Genomic DNA, 20,712 nt, shown 5'->3' on the forward strand with positions numbered 1-20,712 from the left:
AATATGAAGAAAAAAAATGTATTAGATCCAGCATGACAGCCCTGGTTTGGGTTGACGTATTTCTGACACTTGCAATGAGGGAGGCATAGGTAGTATTCAAGGTCGTTACGAAGGGCTTGTAATGACTTTCTATGGGATTGCCGGTCCCTGCTGGTTTTTTTAGACTTGGAGAGAGAGAGAGAGAGAGAGAGAGAGAGAGAGAGAGAGAGAGAATTGTAAAGAACAATTAAATGGTTCTTGCATTTTTTTTAAAATTTTTTATTTGTAACACAGCCCAATGGAATCCTTTTGAATTAGTGGCATATAATTTTTTTTCTGCAATTATTTATCATCATCCTGTTGATCAGGAATTGTGTTGCTGTATATTAGTGTAAAATATATCATGTATGGTATTGCATGGCTTGTCCAAGATATCATTTGGTTGATACATGTATTGGTTTATGAAAAAATAGATTGGGTTTTTTCGAAACAAGGTGCATTCTTAAACATAAATTAAACAATGACTATATATATATATATATATTTTTTTTTTCATTAAAAATTGGTCAGATCTTTTAATGCGTATAGAGTTGATTTTTGTAGAAGATCACTAAAGTTTTTTTTTTTTTTTTTTTTTTTTTGTGTGCGTGTGGAGAACTAAGATCACTTAAGTTTGAACACATGAATTGAAAGAAACAGAAAATATTTATATTAGATAGAAATAATAATGTGACTAACTAGCATGTCAATTGCAGTGACAAATGAGTGTCAAATACTGAGTTGTTCACGTCTAACTTCTAACATTTAAAGTTTGAAATTCGTTACAATGAATCTTCAAGCTATGAGATTTTCAATTCATTGATTAATAAAGTGAAAATAAAGCTATTAATTTCAAAATTCCCAAACTCTTTCAATGTCTTAATGAAGAAAGAAAATAGTTGCTGATATTAGGACTTTGAATGCAGTTTGTTGAGAAAATGCTGTGCTCGATTCATTCATATGAATGATGGTTTTAAAGGATAGCCAGTCTTTCAGGCTCTCAGCTTATAGTGATTTATCACAGTCGCAGTTAGTTCTTTGGAATTTCACTTCATTGATGAACTTTCGTACACCGGAAGATGGTTATTTCAATGAGAATGAAAAATTGATCCAAAATGAGATTGAAATGGTCGATTCCAGGGCTAGTAATTAACTAAACACTGGCCATTATCTCTTATCATGTGGATTCAAGGTAACATTCAAAGAAGGTGATTGGGATGGTGTCTGAGATTGACCGATTCCAATTCTGCAAGGTTTTTTGTAAATTTTTTTTGGAAGCACATAATGAAGTTCTTTTGCATGTTAGTGCATCATAGATCACAATCAAGGGTATAAGTAGGTTAGATTTGGTCACCTTGTGTAAATGGTTGCAGATTCTCTGATGAAACACAGGAGATTCATGGAGATAGAACCTGCACTATCACTTATGTATGGTATTTTACAGAACGAGATGGGGTGCCATGTAATAATGCTGAAACTCATTTTGAGATCCATGGAGAGATATTATTAGATGCAAAAGAGGTCTTTACGGTTTTAAGTAATTGAAGCACAGTGAGATCACAGACACCGCAGCAATGGCAGACTACTATGCATTTTGATCACACTCCCGAGTTATAGATTAGTTAGAAAATTGTTTCGATTCTTGAACGAAGAGGCATATGGAAGAATCATTCTTTTTATTTTATTTTATTTTTTGACTTACAGCGGATAAGAGTTCTAGGAGGTAATAAAAAACACTTGGGAAGACTATAGAACCCAGGTAGCGTCTGGAAATCCACCAGTCTTGACATTCAATGGTATCTTCAGAATTTAGTTCTAAATTTGCAGCATATGATCTCGGAAAAAATTGTAAGAATTTCTGGGTATGAAATTGCATTTCTCTAAACAGATAATTATATAATCATACAAGTACCTCTTACTCAATTGCCTAAGCAGTATCAAAGGATTTTCTCCGGACCAGGAGGCAAGTAATCTTGGAAGGATGAGCATGTGTATTGTCAGGACTGCACAGCACAAAGTCGGGCCTGTGGAGCGCAAGCTTCAACCGATCCTCTCCCACAATCAGAGCCGTTGCGTCAAGCAGAACATGCCACGAGTTCCGGTGAGCTTCTGATATCCAGTGCATTGAGTAACGTGTACCATTCACATCAGCTGGGTAAGAAAACAGTCCCTTTGGGCTGTGCTTACATTTCCTCCTAAAATACTGACTCAGTTGTGATCCCTTGATCCTCAAATCCAGCCAAGTTTCTGGAGCCGAGATCACTTTTGATTCCTTATAACTTGCAAATTCCTTTACGTAATCTGATTCTTCCCCGATAATGGTCATGTAGAAGTTACCTCTGAAGAAAGGGTAGCTCTCACCCACCAACATCATGGCATCTTTGTAGTTTGGAGTGAAGAGAACAAGGTACTCTTCTTCATCATGTAATCCACAGTGCTTTAGAACTTTGTTCCTTGCTTGGATTTCAGGTATGGAGATGAAACTCCCTGGAAAGGATGACTTTTTGGTGAGGATATCAAGCAATCTTGATGGCTCCAACTGGGCTTTGTCTAGATCAGAAATATTGCTTCCAAATGAGGGTGTCGATGAGTCTCTAAAACTTCCCCGTGGTGACTTTCGCTTGACATCTGGTGTGGGTGGCTCTGAAGGCTCTTCTTTGATGCAAAGGTTATACAGGTCAGTCTTTTCTCCTCCTTCAACAAGGGCATTGGAGTACTCTGGGTACTTTGCAAGCACATATTGTTCAACATATTGCATTTCTGTTGGTGTGATTGGGCCTGACCATCTCAGATCAAGACCATGGAGTGTTGATATGGCCTCGGCTACTATGTGAGCAGGAATCACCGTATGGGCTTTCTGTTTCACAACCAAGTTGTTCTCTTAATCAGAACTTGATTGACACCAAGAATCTTTTTTCAAGAAAACAGAGATGAGTTTGGATTTGAAATTACCTTGATGATCAAGCTGCTTGGTCTGCCATTTTTGTGAATAGAAGCAAATAGGGATTTCCTCAAATCGCCTTCCCCCGTGGCCTAATTTGTCATCAATGTTATTGTCAGACTTGTTAAGCTTTTGGCATGGAAGACTTAAGAACACAACTTTTCCAAGAAAAATCTGAAGAAAATTTTGAGTTCTTACCTTAGATCTCGTATGCAATACGATCTGTTCTTCTGGATTCCTCCCCATCATGCCTATCGTCTTACCTCTCACAAACAGAAGGATAACTGTGTCTTGCTACAGAGATTTACTGAATTGAATATTTAAGATATAAGAAGGATATCAACAAAGATGAAGGTAGGAAAAACTAAAGAGGAAAAAGAGAACAAGTTGATTAAAATTTTCTTGTTTGCTTGTATTATAAAAATCGAAAGAAGCTGCTGAGAAGAAACAGGGGAGAGGAATGAAGAGTAGACCAAGCCAAACTTCACTGAAACATTTCTTGTTGCAGAATGGGATCTAAATTGAGGTATTAAAGAAAACCAATTTGCTGTCAACGAAGAAAGGTACACTGAAAGTGACAACAAAAATGCTCTACAGCCTGGAAGCATGCAATTGTGAGTTCACTTTCATACAATAACCATGGTTTTGAAGATTATCTTGCTTGAGTTTAGCTTAGTCTGAGTCACTAAGTTTTGACTTGGCAAAGGGAATATGAGATTGTCTTGATTGCGCTAGGCATATTCATTGATATGGTAAGCAAAAAGAAATTAAATTACAAATTCCAATTACTGTAGCAATGGTCTCTGAGTCTTGAATGAGTCAGGACTTGAACTCGGTCTCCTTTGAGTTTGTGGATTAGACTAATCCTTGAAGTTAAATATTAATTAATTTTAAGTCCTATGTTCATACTTATACCAATCCGCCTAACTGGCTGGTTTAAATAATTAAGTAGTTTTCTTGACATAAATTATGAAGTTATCAACTAACAACAAATCATTTTTAATTGGAGATGAACACCAACTTGTGAATTAAAAATTTTGAATAGAAAGTGACCATTTGAGAATGTATGAAGAGATTCTGGAATCAACCTATTGGTGGTAATGGTATTATTTGATTTATGAGAAAATTGGTAGTGAATGGAAATTGGTATTTGATTTATGAGAAAAATGATAGTGATTGAAAAATTCGTAGTCTTGAAAAAGGCAACTAAAGGTCTGATTGATTTTTTGGTTGATGTAGGACATCTTGAACACCTTATTAGTATTGACTTGTGAGGAATAATGATTTGGAATGTGTTTTAAGTCAATGTTGAGTTTAACCACTAAAAGAGGCTATGACACTTTCACCATGAAAAAAAAAAGAAAAAAAAAAATTAATAAAATAAAGTGACCATTTCAGAGACAGAAGAAAACTAGATATTGATGCTTTTTCCTAACCATTTCCAAGTATTGGCCTAGTGTCATGAGTTGACACTTTCAAATCTAACGTTGTGACGCTTGTATGTGTGCTGGCCTTTGTTGTACTTAGTTTATGACTTTGGAAGTGCCTATGCAAGTGTGGCATTGAGTTCCAAGTCAAGTGGTTTAGCGGCCCAACATGGCTTGGAAGTATGCCCACAAGTAGTCCATTGTATACATGTCACGGAGCACGCTTAGTAGCGAGCTCAGCGCCCAACATGCTTACCACCCTGTGCACTCATGCTCACCCAAGATTGGGGTTTTTCAAGAATTGGAGAATTATTGGAAAATCACTATAACATGATTGATGTTTCTTTGTGGCAAAGAACTTGAAAGGTTATTGTAAGGGGGCATGGTGTGCCATCTACCAACCTCCCCAGCCTGTGATCAGCTAGAAGTGGGCAACCTAAGGGCAGGCTTTTGACTTACCATGAGAGGTTGTCATAGGTTTCCATGTGGGTTTGGGATCCCCATGGACAGTGTTAGCAAGGGGCATTAGTGCCGACACTATGCATCTAATCTCGACGTGAGGTTTAGGACACACCCACTATGCTGCTGCTTGCAGGCTTCATCAGCATGTGTGTCATCCTAAACTGCAGCTTGCAGGCTTCATCAGCATGTGTGTCATCCTAAACTAAATAGGTTATCGAGGCGCCACCAAGAGCCTTGTGTGCCAGTTCACGAATACATCCTTGGGTTCAGCCACGGATGTGGGATCTCATAGCCTAAGCTGAAGGTTCGGTGGCAATGTTGCTACTTGTGGGAACATTTGAAGGCATGGGGCAAGCTCGATGTAGTGACAACCGATTGGCTGTATGAATGTGCAACTTGGGGCAAGCATGAAGGCAAGTGACATTGGATTGCAGAACTTCTTCGTAGGAGTTGTTCATGCAAGACAAAGCATTGGCTCTGCAGTTGTGAACATAGGTGAAGATTCAATACTCGATGGTCAAAGAGATTATCAAGCTTGAACTTGGTGGAGTTGAAGCGGCACATAGGTAAAAAATTGATCCGTTGCATACTCGAAAGAGTCGGCCCGTGATATCGAAGCATGTGAGGAAGTCATTGTGTAGGTTATTATAAGCTATGTTTGTTTCGTTGGTGTAGATTTTATGTGACTATTTATTTTGAAATTAGAGAAATGTTTGAATGATGGGAATATTTAAGGGAAATGTAAATGTGAAGATTAGTAGTAATAAAATTATTGTGTCAATGTCATTCAAGCATTTGGTTTCGTTAGGAATTCTTTTAATGAGAAAATAATAAGATTTTAAAAATTGTGCGGCTAATTATTTTTTCTCTTAAATGTTTAGCATTCTTCCAAGTTCCATGGAAGTAAAATTACCATGGTGGAATGGGAGAATCAAATTCTTACTTAGTTTACGAATATGATTCCTACTAAAGTCGATAATCAAAAACTACTTTCTTATTCTAATTCATTCAAAATGCTTGAATCATGATGACTCGAAATCACATTCTCATTCTCCTTCAAGATTTTTGTCATTCAACCATAGTCTAGTAGTTATGGGATTATCAATTTATTAAAAAAATGTTTCATATCCCACATTTGGAATGTTTGAAATGTCCTCAGTTAGGAGGGAATTAATAAATATTATATTATCCTAAATTTGTTTTGAATAATTAGGTATGATATTGATAATAATGATCAAATTTGAAGGATATTTTAGTCTTTTAATATCCTAAAACCCCTCTCAACAGTCAGGAACTTTTATTTTCACACACCATTTTTACTCTGTGCAGATCCTTCTTAGTTCACATACTTAAAAAATAATAAATATGCAATATATGCTCACTCCACACTTTTATTTCAAGTAAAAAATGTACACACACTACTCAAAACATACCCAAATCTATATACACACATCCAAACTTAAACCTCCATTGAAGAAAGTTGAACCACCATTTTCAAATGAAGAAAATGGTAGTTCAATCTAGTACACAAGTAGTATAGTATCTACTAAGTCAAAAATAAAAACAAAAAATTATAATACCCAACTATATAGGTTATTACGATGGTATTTTATTTCGTCCGATTATGGGGGTCAATCTGTGATGGTGAAATTTTTTTTACCAAAATCTTTTCATTTAATTGCTCCCTTACTTAAAAAATAAATAGACAAAAATTGCCAAATCTATGTACGCATATCCAAATTTAAACCTCCATTGAAACTTATTTATTTATTTATTTATATTTATTTTTTTGTTTGATAAAATTGTAGAATGCTAGTTTATTACTAAAGTTGAATTACAATTAAAGGGGTCGCTACTATTTCATCAACTCAACCATGATCTTTCTTTCACCACACCCTAATGTGTGGCTACAAGATCACTGGGCCAAAAAATTTGAACCATCATTTTTAATAGATAAGACTTAAACAATAGAAAACTTAACAAGAGAAAGAAAAGAAAAATAAAAACAGAATGACAATGTGTAAAACAATAATAACAGATGAGTTCGAAAATTTAGAATCAAAATTATAGGAAGAGTTCGGAACTACAGTATTGGGAAAAAAAAAAAAAAAGGGACCACTTAAAAAAAACCCCACAATTTGAGGCTTGTAACAAAATAAACCACAATTTTTTTATTTTGTTAATTTAAATTCTAAATTTTTGATTTGTTTTCAATCTAAATTATTTGTTTATTTTCATTAAGTAAAATCGATAGAAAAAATTGATATTTTAGTCATTAAACTCGATGAAAAGTGTACTTTAGACATTTTATATAATGAGTTTAATGAATAAGATATTATTTTTTTCGTCAGTTTTACCTATCAAAAATAGTCAAATAGTTTAAATTGAAAATAATTCAAAAGATTAAGATTTAAATTGACAAAATTTAAAACTCAGAATTTATTTTGTTTCAATACTTAAACCCTGGGATTCTTTTTGTAATTGTCCCAAAAAATATTTGTTCGGAATTTGATAGTCAGAAAAAAAAAAAAAAAATGTTCGTAACTTGGTTTCCCAAAAAATACTTTTCTTTGCCACTTGGTTTCCAAAAAAGAAAATTTAGTTCAGAACTTGATTGTCAAAAAATTTAGTAAATTTTGTCCTTAGTTTATCAAATGAGGCTGAAAAAAAAGGGACGATTTTAATATTTAAACTCACATTTTTGTTGATATTTTTATCATAAACAACGATATCATTCTCAAAATTGGAACTATCATCATGCAAAATATTCCATAACTAAATAACGATGGTGAGATTTGAATGAGAAGGAAAAACTCAATCTAAAGTAATAAGTTTGATGATAGATTAGAAAAGATGAGCACCTTTGGAAGGTGACAATGTAAACTAAAGTAGGGTAATGGATTGAAAAAATAAAAACCTTTCTTTCGAAGATCTAGATGGCAATGGGGTGAGTAATTTTTAGGATTGGACCGTGTTGTTGGGTCCGTGGAGGCCCACCACGGGTCCCATTTTGATAATCTGAATCGTGAATGTGTAGAACTCGTTGAGTACTATATGCCTGTAAAAAATCACGTTAATCGGATATCGATAGCTATGTGATCAAATTAGTTTTGTATAAAAAAAATAGACGGTGAATAAATTAACGGTTGACAAAAATCTGTTTTGATCACATAGCTATAGATATCTGATCAATGTAGTTTTTTACAGGTATATAGTACTCGACGAGTTCTACACATTGAAACGGTTTAGATTATCAAAACGGGATCCGTGGTGGGCCTCCACAGGCCTAACAGCACGGTCCAATCCGATTAAGGACTGGACAGAAGCCATTCCCTTTATTTATTATTATTTTTTTTGGGGTGTGTGTATTGAGATTTTTTTTTTATTTTTATTTTTAGAATATGTGTACTGAGAAAATATAAATCTCAACTGAAATATGTATACTAATATCTATAACAATAATTTTGTTTAGGGTTAAATCGTAATAATTTTTTTTTTCATAGTTGCCAATCCCAATGTTCCATTTTACAAAAGTCCCATTTTATATCTCATTTCCTTTCGTTTGGTAACAAACTATTTAATAACTTTTTAATTTTTTAGTTAAAATATGATTGAAAAAAATTAGTATATTGAGGATAGTTTTTTGGCTATATATGAAAAAATATGTAAAAAAATATAAAAAAAAGAGAATGTTTAACTTTTTTTTTAAAAAATAATTTATTAATTTTTTAAATAATTTTTTAATTTTTACAATAAAATCAACACTTCCTTGTATATAGGATATTCAATGCCAAAAATATGTCAATCCCCAATGTTCTTTTGTCCAAACAGGAGATTCGAGATTAAAGTCCATCATCGAAGGGATCATCAGTCCTAAGGGACTATCAATCCTCATATTTGCATTTGTATTCAATCACCCGTTTCATAATTAACGAGGATACATAAATAAACGGGTATGACTTCTCTCAACTTGTCATCTCAACTTAAGAGAGCCTTTGAGTATGGTATAGGTTCATCCGAACCGTTTATTTTTTAAAACTCGTTACGTAGAATATTTATGTAAAAAACTATTATTGGATATAGTAGTTATATGTTTGAACATATTTGTTTTAAAAAAATAGACGACAAATATAACTTCAATAATAACTATTCATTTTTTGTAATACAAATTTGATTCAAACATATAACTATGAATATCTGATTACCTTGACTTTTTGTATAAATATTTTACTCAATGAGTCCTGCAAAGTAAATGATTCAAATCATCAAAATTAGTTCCAAAATGAGCTTACGAACCCAAACGCTCTCTCAAGTTGAAACGACCAACTTGAGAGAAAACCAAACCCTAAATAAATCCCATCATTTTATCTTCAAACAAACTATGCTATGAAATATAGGATACATGGAAGATCCTTTGACTTTTTTATTTTATTTTGTTAAAACATATCTAAAATACATTATTTTTTTTTATATTTGTTAAGTTTTTATATTTCTATAAGTTTCCTTATTCTTGTGATTTCTTAATTAACACTCCATATAAGTCTTATAAATATGTCATCTCTTGTAATATTTAAATACAATATTATCCAACATTATTCTCTCTCTCTCTCTCTCTCTCTCTCGCTCTCTCTAGAATTATATTAATATGATATCAGAGCAACTAGTCTTCTTGGTTCACTGGTGGGTGGCCGGGTGGCAGCCATGCCTCCGCTGCCTACTGGAGTTTCAACACATACCTGTGTTACATCCCAACCTCCAAGAACCAATCAACCATGAATCAACCACCACGTTTGCTGCGACGTCAAATCTCAACCTTCCACTCCTTCAATCTAGATCTAAATCTGAATCAACCACCATGTCTTCGGCTGACAGCCAATCTTGGCATCAACATCGTGGCACGCATAGCGCCAGACCATCGCTACCATATATATATGTAACACTCAAATTCCATTCCCTTTTTATTTATTTTTATTTATTTTATTTTTTTTGGACTTCCACACTTTCTTTGTCAGTTCTCTTCGTTTCAACCTCAAATAGGTTCTACCCTATTTGAGTTTGAGGGAGAAAATACCACAATACCACCTAAGCTGCCTTGTGGCGCACCTTTAATCGCCTCCCAAGGCACTCTTACGGTGAACACGTCATTCAACATTGCCCTTAGCAGGCCCTTATCATTTGGTGCACATAACAGACTCTTCTCAATCGCTCATAGCAAGTTCTTTCGTTTGTTATATGCAACAAACTCTCATTTTTTGTTTTGTTTTGTTTTGTTCTTCCAAACTTGGAGAAATTTACAATGTGCACTCTTTTAAATGGTGCACATTGTAAAAAAGTTATAATTTTTTATGATAAATGTTATGATTGTTTGTGATGTATTTTATGACATTTTGTAATAAAGTTATAAATAGCGAACTTATGATGCACACCTTAAAGTTAAGAATGATAATGTTATAACATTTTGCGATTTTTGTTATGACACTTTGAGATTTTGTTATGATATTTTTCAATGAAAAAAAGTTACGATTTTTATAGTGAAAAAATTATGATATTTTGGGTTTAAGTTATGAAATTTTGTGAAAAAGGTATGAAAGGCATACCATATGTGCCTTTTTGAAGATGCACATTGTAACATCTCTCTCCAAACTTAAGTAATTTACCTACTTGAATTTGACGAGGGTTGTTAAAGCATATCTAAAATATATTATTTTTCATATTTGTTAAATTTTCATATTTCTATAGATTTTCTTATTCTCATGGTTTTTTGATTAACATTCCATATAAGTTCTATAAATAAGCCACCTCGTATAATAGTTAAATAGAATATTATTCAATATATAGATATTCTCTATTCTTTATTTCTTTACTGTCTCTCTATACAATTATATTAACATATTTATTTTTTCTTTTTTTAAACCAAAGTATTGTTAAAACTCAAGTTTTGGCATTATAAGAAAGTACACAGAAGTAGGGATGGTAATTTCCCCCCGCTCCGCACCGTATCTGTATTTCCCGTCTAGCCCGGCATGAATTTTTTTTGGCCCAATTAAAAAGTGGGGTGGGGATGGATTTTACTTCCTCCGTCCCGTTCCACCCGAATCCCATCCCAATTATATTTATTAAATATATTTATATGTATATAATATATAATTTATTTATTTTTTATTATAATAAAATTAAAATACTAAAATATTATACTTAATATTAATTTTTATTCATTTATTTTCTATTCTATATAATATAATTTTCATTACGTATAAATTATTATTTGTAATATTTTTTTAATATTTTTATTTTTTAACTTACAAAATCAACTCGCCTCCCGACCCACACCTGTCCCGCTTCCACCATCCCCCGATTTGCTCCTTCCTTGATATGAGCAGATTTCTACAAGTCATACCCAACCTGACCGATGACCATTTCTACACACAAGTCATTTCTTACGAAACCACCATATGTTGACACCTCCCTCAAAAGATGATAAATAAAATCAAGGAGAATTTTATTATACACACCACATATTATATGTATCTTTAATTATTTAGTTTTTTTCTTTAGTTATAATCAATTTTCTTTTTTAGTTATAATATTATTTTGAGATACGGTAATGATTCAGATCCCCACAAAATATCACCCCCACAACTCCCGCTCACTTGTGATTGGTCCAAGTAAGAAAGAAAAAAATAAAATAAAATACAAACACATCATTGATCCACATCACTGTGGGGGTGGTGGGGGTTTCCCCAAAAGGGGGTCCCAAACATTTTCCTTTGAGATATTTGATTATGACTTTTTTGTGTTTGGTTATTATTATTTTTTAATTATGACTAAAAAAGTATGAAATTATGTCATTTTCTTTTATAATTATAAGGTGCATATGATATGTTGGAAAAAATGATTTTATGGTTATTTTAATGAGAAATTAAAGTAGGTCCCAATCATTGGTTGATCTGGAATTAAATGGGTTCAAATTCTTTATAACAAGGTCTTTACACCACAAAAATAATGACGAAAAACCATTAAAAATTGAATGAGAAATTGTCTTATAAAGTTGGCCTTATGAATGAGGTATTGAGAATTGTGTATAACTACCAATCCCACATTGATTGTAGAGGAAAACTTTGATGGGTATTTAAACCTTAAGATTTTGATAAGGGCATGAGCCCTTTGGGGTATCCAAATTTTCCGAAGGAAGGGAGTTATGTATGCTTCAAGGATGGACTTGGGCTAAGGCTATTCCAAGTTGGTTATGCAAATATTGCTTCATGCGCGCGCGCGCACCACCTGCCCACCCGGACCAGGCCGGGTCCTGGATCTTGAGGCTTGAGGCTTGCTGGAATGGGTTTCGGTTGGGCCGGATTGGTGGTCCACTAACCTAATCTTTTTGAGCCAGGTCTGCTGCAAATATGTATATATACTCATGTGTGTATTGTGTGTAACTCACACGTTGAACCCTCATCAGTTTTTTGCATTACTCCAGGAGTAGTGGGCTGCAGTGGTTGCTAGCCTTCTTGGTTGAAGGCTCCTCCTCTCTCCCCCATGGTGTATAAATAGAGACTAATTTCTTTGGCTGTAAACACAGAATTTTTGGCTTACAGAATTATACAGTTAGTTTGCTTGCTTCTATATTTTTCTTCCTGTGTGAGAGAGTGCTACCATTGTCAGTTCGCCAAAGCTAATAGAGGGTGCTTCTGCGTTAGCCGGTAAAAATCATCGTATCTTGGGAGATAGAAGCCGACGCATCTCCAGCACCCACGGTGAGGCGGCTAATCTGTTTTAAGGAGATTGTGGTATCACACAGGCTTTGGTTTGCTTTCTTTTGCTAATTTTATTTTATTATGTATTTTTGTTCAGTCCACTTATAATTTTTCAGCATGGAATTCAGATTGTTAATATATGAATCTATTTGTTTTATTTAATTACACAATATGTACAATAAACTTAAAACAAATTAGATGTTTTTTTATCAAATTAAACAAACAGCTTCATCTGGAATATTAGGAACCCCGTTTTGCTTTTGTAAGTATATTACCAAAATGATTTTTGGGTAGCCTACTGTGTCAGTATACTGCAAGAAAATACACTTTTGGTTGATTTTATGAATTCGGTAATATGTGCACTGGTTTTGTTCTTTGATTAGACTATCCCACTGTTTTGTGTTATATGAAAATTCATGATTAGGAATTGTAGCCCACTGTTACATATATAAAGAATTGTCTGCATTATTAGAAAATTATGTTGTTGATATAAATAGTTTACTGTTTTGTTTTGGTTGCATAATTTAGGAGTATGATTTTTAATTTCCCCACCTGCAAGTTCTTTAATTAAAAATACAACCTGAATAGAACCTGTTTGTTTCTGAAGAACGGAAATTATTTCCTCGTTTGAGAAGCCCACTGTTTACTTGAGTTTGTGGTTTCATTGATATTTATTTAATTAAATAGGAAAAAAAATATATGTTATGCTCAGCATATTCTGGCATGTTTTTTTTTTTTTTTGTGGTGAAGCCCACTATATAGTGTTTATATGCATTGTCAGTTTCTATTTTTCAAGAAGTGTATGGTTTCGAGTTTATTATTTTATTTTAATTCCCTATCATGATTTTGCATGTCTTTTAATTTTATCTTATAATGTGCATGTTTATGGGTGTTGCAATTTTTGACATGCTACTTATTTTCTAAATTTTAGTTTATTTTACATGATTTAATGTCTAGAATTTTTTGCATGTTAATCGCTATATTTATTTACATGATTATTGTGTTATAATTTCCTATAACTCTTGTTAATTAAATTTTAATTTAATTTTTAGAGTTATAAGGTTTGTAATTTATTTAGGAGTTATAAGTTTAATTGTACAACTTGTCTAGTATTTTAATTTTACTTAATTTTGCTATTAAATTAATTTATTATTTTACAGTTTCTTTAGATTATTTGTTTTGTATTTTGTTGTGGTTTTTTGCTAACCTTCTTTACAGGAATACCTATGCAAAAGGAAATGGAAAAAATAAAAATCCAAATGAATAGTATTTGGGATTGTAAAACCACAATTATGGATTACTAACCATTGTGTTGGACAGAAATACCTAAGCGTGGAAATAAATTTTTGAACTAATTGAAATCCTTATGGATTGGTTACTATCTTTATCATTGAAGCAACTTTGTGCTTAAGATTTAGAAATGATTACTTGCCAATTTTATTTTAAGCAAGGTTTAGATACCCTATTTTTGACCGTCCTCAAGACTTGGACGTCACCGTTTGAACACTCGGTGATCATCCATGTTCGTGTTCGTCTTGAGTTCTCAGAGGTCTCGGCCACGTGCCTTGCCTCAAGACCTCTCGACTTGCTTGTTTTGTGTTTGGTTTTGCACCAAACACTTGTGTTTTGCTTTTGAGGAGCAAGGAATGGCTTGTTGGCCATACCCACACCTCACTGGCCCTGGTTTGAGGCCACCGGCCATTGTTTTGTTGCCATCAGCCAAATGTTTGGTCAGTCGGAACTCTGTTTGGTCGGTCGACCATTTATTTGGTCAATTTGGCATTTTTGGCTGACTGACCACTGTGCATCTGCTTTTGGCAGATATTTTGTACTAGCTGTGCTAGTTGGCATCCACTTGCACCCCCTCCATACACGTGTATGGAGGGATTTCACTCTTGCTTAGCTTGTTTTGTAAGCTTTGCAAGAGTGATCCTCTATAAAGGGAGGCCTTCTCCTCCCTCCTCAAGGGTTAGAGGGTTGAGTTCCAGAGCTCTGGATTAGGGTTAGCATAGTTGTATCTATTCTATCTCTATATCTCTCTCTCTTCCATATTGTGTGTGTGTTAAGGTGTTTTGTTCATAGTTTTGCACACAAACACCTAGAGTTACACTTTCCTTTGGCTACTGAGGTACTAAGGAGTGATTTTCAGAGTTCTTGAGTTGATCTAAGCTTGGTAAAGGGGCTGGAGTGGTCCTTGTGAAGAAGGTCTTCAAGGGTAAGAACTTTATCTCTTTATTTCCCATTTTTGCTTAGGCTTTTAGCCATCCTTGCATCTATTTTTAAGCTTAACTTATAACATATAAAAGTTCTGATTTTAAGTGCTTAAAATAGTTGTTTAATGTTGCTTTGGTGTTTGGGGTTGTTTGACCCTTCTTAGGCCTTGTTTGGCCCCATTTTGTACTATTTTGGTGAGCTCCGGGACCACCTTGTTTGGGCCTCCTCACCACTGAAATTCAGAGGGATTTCAGTGGTGGAGATGGCGCTTTGAGTTCCTAAGAAGGAGAGGGCCATCCCCTCTCCTTGTTGTCTTCGAAAGTTGTCATTTTAGTCTCATGTGTGAGCACCATTGTTGAGTTTATGTTGGCCATGTCTTAGCTAGTATTTGTGCTTATTTTGCCATGATATAGCACTGTTTTAAGTTGGTTTAGACACACCATGTTTGCTTTGCATACTTGTCTTGTAATGCCATGAATTGCCTTAACATGCTTTTTGCTTTGAGCCTTATTTCTACCATGTTTTTGGCCTAGATTTGTGAAGCTTTTATGCATATCTTAGTATGCTTAAGGTCTTTTTGGAGTTGTTTTGGCCATCCATGACATGCTTTGCATAGCCACCTTGCATTTTGGCTTGTTAGTCTTGGGTGTGTGAGTGTTGAGCATGCATTAATTGGCTTGTTTCAGTGGTTTGGCACCACTTATAGCATCATTTCAGTCCTTGTGGCATGCTTGTATACTTGCATTTGATGCTCCTTTAATGCCTTAAAAGGTTGGTATTTCATGCTCCATGTTTGGACCCTTTTGCATGCCTTTAGACTTAGGCCATTTAGATGCCATCTAGGTGTGCCTTTGACCTTGTTTTGGTCTGCCTCGGGGTGGTTTTGAGTCCCCAAGGCCCTTTGAGACTTGCTTCATATAGCCATGGTTTGAGCCCTTTGGCTTGCCTTGAGTTTTGGACATAGTTGCATGCCTTGTTTGTCTTGTTTAGTTGGTTTGGCACCATCCTTAACATGATTTTCAGAGCTTAGTATGCTTGCCATATGACCATGTTTGTCCCTTTTAAGTGTGCTTAAAAGTTGCTTCTTTATGCTTAAGTCTTGAACCATGTATCTATGCACGCTTGTATGTGTATTTGCCTTTATGTGCTTAGCATAATAGCCATTGTTTTGGGCTTAAAAGTTACTCCCTCATGCTGAAGTTTTGGACCATTGTGTGCATGAATGCTTGTGTGTACATTTGCCTTGCATATTGTCGCATACTTGGCCCATAGGCATGTTGTCACATACTTAGCCCATGGCATGTTGTTGCATGCTTAAAGTTGTGTTGCATTTGGCATGCATTCCCCTTGTAGTTACTTAACATGTTGTCACATGTTCGCTTGATATGTTGTCACATATCGTTTGCATGCTTGTTAGCTTGCATACTTGTTACATGCTTGCAGCTTCATATTACTTATCCTCATGCCCATATTGCATACTTAGCTCACATGCTTAGGTTGCATTTGGCATGCATGCCTTGCCTCTTGAATCACCATGATTGAGGTTGGTTTCCTTATGTGTTTATGTGCATTATATTTGACATCAAAATGCATAACTTGGCCTCTTTGGCCATCACGCATTGACATGCGCGATTGGTGGCCCGAGGGTCGAGGACCATCCTCCCTTGAGTCATGAACATGATAAGGAGGGTGTTTGTGCAAACATTTGCTTGAAATGCATTGCCATGCCATGTTTGCCCTCTGCTACTGTTAAAATAGGATTCTACAGGCATACATGGTCGGGCGACCATCTCTATTGCCGACCGACCAAACATTCGTGGGCGAGAGCTGAATATTTGGTCGATGACCCTTCTACTATGGTCGGTGATGTTTCCCCTTGGTCGGTGATGCTCCAAAGTATTCAGAGAGTGTTCCTTGGGACTTGTGCAATTTTCAAAAGAGCAGAGCAGGGTAAACAGAGGCAGCTTGTGCATGGTGACGGATTTCCGAGCAAACCCGAGCACGCATGCATTGGACCCTCTTCCCGAGGCTGTTTTATTGCTTTCTTAGCTTAGTTAATTTGCTTAACTAGTTAATTGGTCTGTAATAATTAATTAGCTTGTAGGTTAATTAATTTGTATTATTCTTTTGGTCCCTCCGAGCGAGGGCGAATGTGTAATAAATGTGGGTGTGTGTGTGTGAATGTCTTCCAACCCCCATTTCTTTGTCCCTTTTACTTACCTGCTTTTGATGGTTAGTACTAGGGCATATTTAATTTAGCATACCTTATGTTATGCATGCGTGCATTCATTCATTAGTATTGCATGCACCGGGCTCGACGCATCATGCTAACTGCATAGTATTTCAAATCTAACTTGAATACATGTTACCTGTTGCATTTCACATGCCATCCTAGGATTAGCCGAGCCTATTCTAGATTGCATTTTGCCTGTGATGCTTTAGCCATTTAACATGGACTTGGATCATATATTTGATTGCTAACATGTTTTTTATTTTGGCTTAGAGTACTCGGTAAGCATTTATGTTTTAGCATCCTTGCATGAGTGTAAGTGTTAACATGACAGCATGCTTACCATGTGGCTATATGCTTATGTGATGTATCTGCCTGAATGCCTGTGGGTGAAGGTTGGATTGTTTGAGTTGGAACAACTCGCCGAAATCCATGTTTTAGCCTACTTGCGAGTAGCAAATTTCAAACCGATTTTCAAACAAATGGATATGCGATGCTTTGTTCCAAATTAGGCGATCTATTCTATACTTTTGTGTTGTGCGCATCACATAGTAAGATTAGCTAATTAATCGGAATAAGAACGCATAATGTTTTCAAAAATAGATATCATGGTTAGTAGAGGCCGATCTTTGATCGGGCGAGAGGGGGTGAGCTGACCTTCTCCAATCGTACCCAAGTTCCCGAGCCAAGGCAACTTTGGTGATGACGGACACGTGGCCTTAGGCAAACGAGTCAGGGTTTCCTAAATTCCCCTATAAAAAATATTTAGGTGGCGACTTTATATCTGGCCAAACAGTCCATGTTTGATACTTCTTTCTAAAAATCTGTTTTCTCAAAACGATTTGCCGGATTTGGACTCTTTGGTTCAGATTTAGAACCGTATCAATTTGAGTCCTGAACTGTAGTGAGCCCAAACGAACGAAACGGGATTCCCTCCTGGGGCGTTCGCGGGGATGTCTACAGTTTCTGGCGACTCTGCTGGGGAGTTTAGAGAGCTTGACTCGAACTCATGATATCTTGTTTTGATTACACTTATGTGTTTCTTTGCATCGCATTTGCATTGGTGCGCCTAGGACACCGTGTTTGCCATCTGCTATTCCTAAACGGTTTGCCGGAGGCTCGCTTTGTTAAGCGTACCATAAGGCTGACCGGTTACGGGCTCTGCCACGATGGGAACACAAACCTCGATTTTTACTGGGGCACCCTTTTGACCATTCGACCTAGTGCATGTTTGGAATCCATAGTGACAATTCCAAGCTAAGACAGGTTGCTACCCGATTATAGGTTGTTTGAAATCGCTGCCTGTGTAGTGAAACCTTAGTTCCTGACAAAATAGGATAGGGAAACCCTACCCCAACATAGGGGTGTTTTGGTTCTCATTTACTTGCTATGTGCTTTTAGAGTGTATCTCTACAAGAACACACCTATCAGTTTGCAAGTTTAGTACCAGGCCTGAGGGCATCAGTATCAGTGTTGTAGGGAATCGGTTATATCTGCGGTATCAGATTCAGTTTTTTAGGCAATGATTTTGGGGAACAGTGATTAGTAGTAGAATACAGTTATTCAGCTACGCCTGTGTCTGTTCCGTTTGGGCTGAAATGCTACTTGTTTTCCCTTTCAGTTCAGAGATTTAGGTTCAGAGAATTAGTTCAGAACAACCAGTGTTCTTATTTGTTGAGGCAAGACAGATATCTGATCCGTCAATCACCGTTCGAGTTCAGCAGACTTATGATGACCCAAAGTTCAGAGGAAATTGTGGTTATGGCAGCTGCATTAAACCAAGGAATCATCTTGCAGGATGAGACCAATGTTGAACTACCATATCCGGCTAGGTCGCCTGTCGCGCGCCCGATCTGGGAGCCCCAGTTGTTTCAAGCTTGTGGGCCTACCACGTTTGAGTTGATGGGAATGATTGGTGACCTTCAGAGGTCTGTGGTTGATCTCGCTTACGGAATGTCAGCTCTGCCACCAAATGCACTATATGTTGGGAATCTTGTACCGCAGGAGCCCCCGCTATTAGGGCTAATTGTGATCGAGCTCAGCCAACCTGAGGCTGTCCCAAGCTATGACTGTGATGTGCCAACAACAATCGGGTTTCGCTATATCCCAAACCCTCGATCAGGCTGAGGCTAGAGGTAAGAACAAAGTAGGAACAAATGCTGATCCCGTTGAACAACTGCTGTGGGCAGTTGAGGCTTTGAAAGTTGAGGGGATGAATAAGCAACAAGTACTCGCAGTCATGGCTAAGACTGTGGATGATGCTTTCTCCACTCCAACCGAAGGTAGTTCAGGCCAGGCGGAAAATCGGGATGGGCCCCGTCATACCAGAACAGTTCCTTCCACTCCCAACCCTACCCCCAGGAAAGATCAGAAAGCCAAGGCAGTGCCTGCCGACCCTTTCGCTAGTGCATCTAGCAAGAATCCTCAAACTTCGAAGTACCTGCTTTGAGGGCGCAGAGTCTTTCATGCCCTCTACATTCTTTTGTCTAGGGCATTTCAAATTTTGGCTAAAAAGGGGTATCTTAAACCCCTCGAGCCCTGACCTCTCCCGAAGAATCTCCTTCTCATACATGATGCTGCCTAGTACTATGCTTTCCATCAACAAACTGGTCATGACATCGACAGTTGCGTCTGTCTTCGCCACGAGATACAAAATTTGATTGACAATAGGGTCATCCCCGCCCCAGGTCCTGCAAAGTCTATCAAGACTTGATCAGTGAACTTCTGGGAGATAATGTGATGTGATCGGGGAATGAACTACCTGCGGGCGGCGCTCAGTTTACTCCAGATGTAGCGTTTGGCACGCACTGTTTTGAGCATTTGCGAATGCTAGTTTTGTAGTTTCTGACTTGGGTGTTGAGTCAGTTCTGTAGTTTTGTTTTGAGTCTGTCTCTTTGTCTCGAGTCAGTCCTGTTATACAAAGGTCGGGTGATTCCGGGGGTGTTACCTCAGGCATCACCATTTTGTTTTGCGTTTGTCTTTTCATTTTGTTTTGAGTCTATTTTTTCCTGGAGCCAGTTACACCAGCAGATTTGAATGAACAGCAGTAGTTTTCACACTCTTGTGTCTGCTTCCGCCTTGCGCCAGTTGTGCCAGAAGCTTGAATGAAACGACAGTGCATCTCACTTGCTTTTCTGTGCCTTAAAGTCATTGCATTCGACCTAAGTTTTTCAAAACTTTTTTAACACTGTGGTGATGAAAACGAAGAGGAAGGAATTCCTCGGGATTTGCAAAACTTTGATCATTTGAGAGAAAGAGAGGCGTGCTAAGCTCTTAATTATTGAAATCATGTTGATGTGAGTACTGAGAAGGGCCCTGGCTTGATCCAGATTGGTTCCGCACTATCTTCAGCGCGAGCGATTTGTCACTTTCTTAAAAAATTTTCAAAAACAAAATGTTTTGCGCAGTCCTGCGAAGACCTGTGTGGAATCACTCTTGAAATTGTGCAGCTTAGGATCGTTCTCAGCCTTAAGACTTGAGCCCTTGCTTTCAAATCTTGGACCTTAGTTCAGAATGTTCAACGATCAACTACAACATGAGGCCTGCGTGGCCAAATTTGAAGCAGCCCTCTAATAAAAGGCCAAGAAAGTCAGATCAAGAAGATCAGACCTCATCAGAAGAAGCTTGCAAAGTTAGAACAGAAGCACCCCTCGAATTAGGGGCAAA

The 20,712-nt window shown here is 36.5% G+C and overlaps 1 protein-coding gene across 1 annotated transcript; it reads right to left on the reverse strand.

Annotated features, from left to right (window-relative positions):
• Positions 1 to 1,677: 1,677 nt before the first annotated feature.
• LOC114320865 (uncharacterized) lies at positions 1,678 to 3,803 on the reverse strand. Its single transcript, XM_028267942.2, has 3 exons — positions 3,158 to 3,803; positions 2,971 to 3,051; positions 1,678 to 2,875 (listed from the first exon to the last, which is right to left on the reverse strand). Exons 1-3 carry the CDS (start codon positions 3,206 to 3,208, stop codon positions 1,946 to 1,948), a joined length of 1,062 nt encoding a protein of 353 aa, XP_028123743.2. The 5' UTR covers positions 3,209 to 3,803; the 3' UTR covers positions 1,678 to 1,945.
• Positions 3,804 to 20,712: the final 16,909 nt, after the last annotated feature.

The sequence above is a fragment of the Camellia sinensis genome, chromosome 15 (genome assembly GCF_055761805.1).
Source record: "Camellia sinensis isolate YWXY chromosome 15, ASM5576180v1, whole genome shotgun sequence".
NCBI classification, from domain to species: Eukaryota; Viridiplantae; Streptophyta; class Magnoliopsida; order Ericales; family Theaceae; genus Camellia; species Camellia sinensis.

Coding starts and splice junctions, on each gene's coding strand:
- LOC114320865 (XM_028267942.2), bottom strand. CDS start 3,208: ATGATGGGGAGGAATCCAGAAGAACAGATCGTATTGCATACGAGATCT. Junction 3,052..3,157: donor TATTGCATACGAGATCTAAG/GTAAGAACTCAA, acceptor ATGACAAATTAG/GCCACGGGGGAAGGCGATTT. Junction 2,876..2,970: donor CAAGCAGCTTGATCATCAAG/GTAATTTCAAAT, acceptor GTTGTGAAACAG/AAAGCCCATACGGTGATTCC.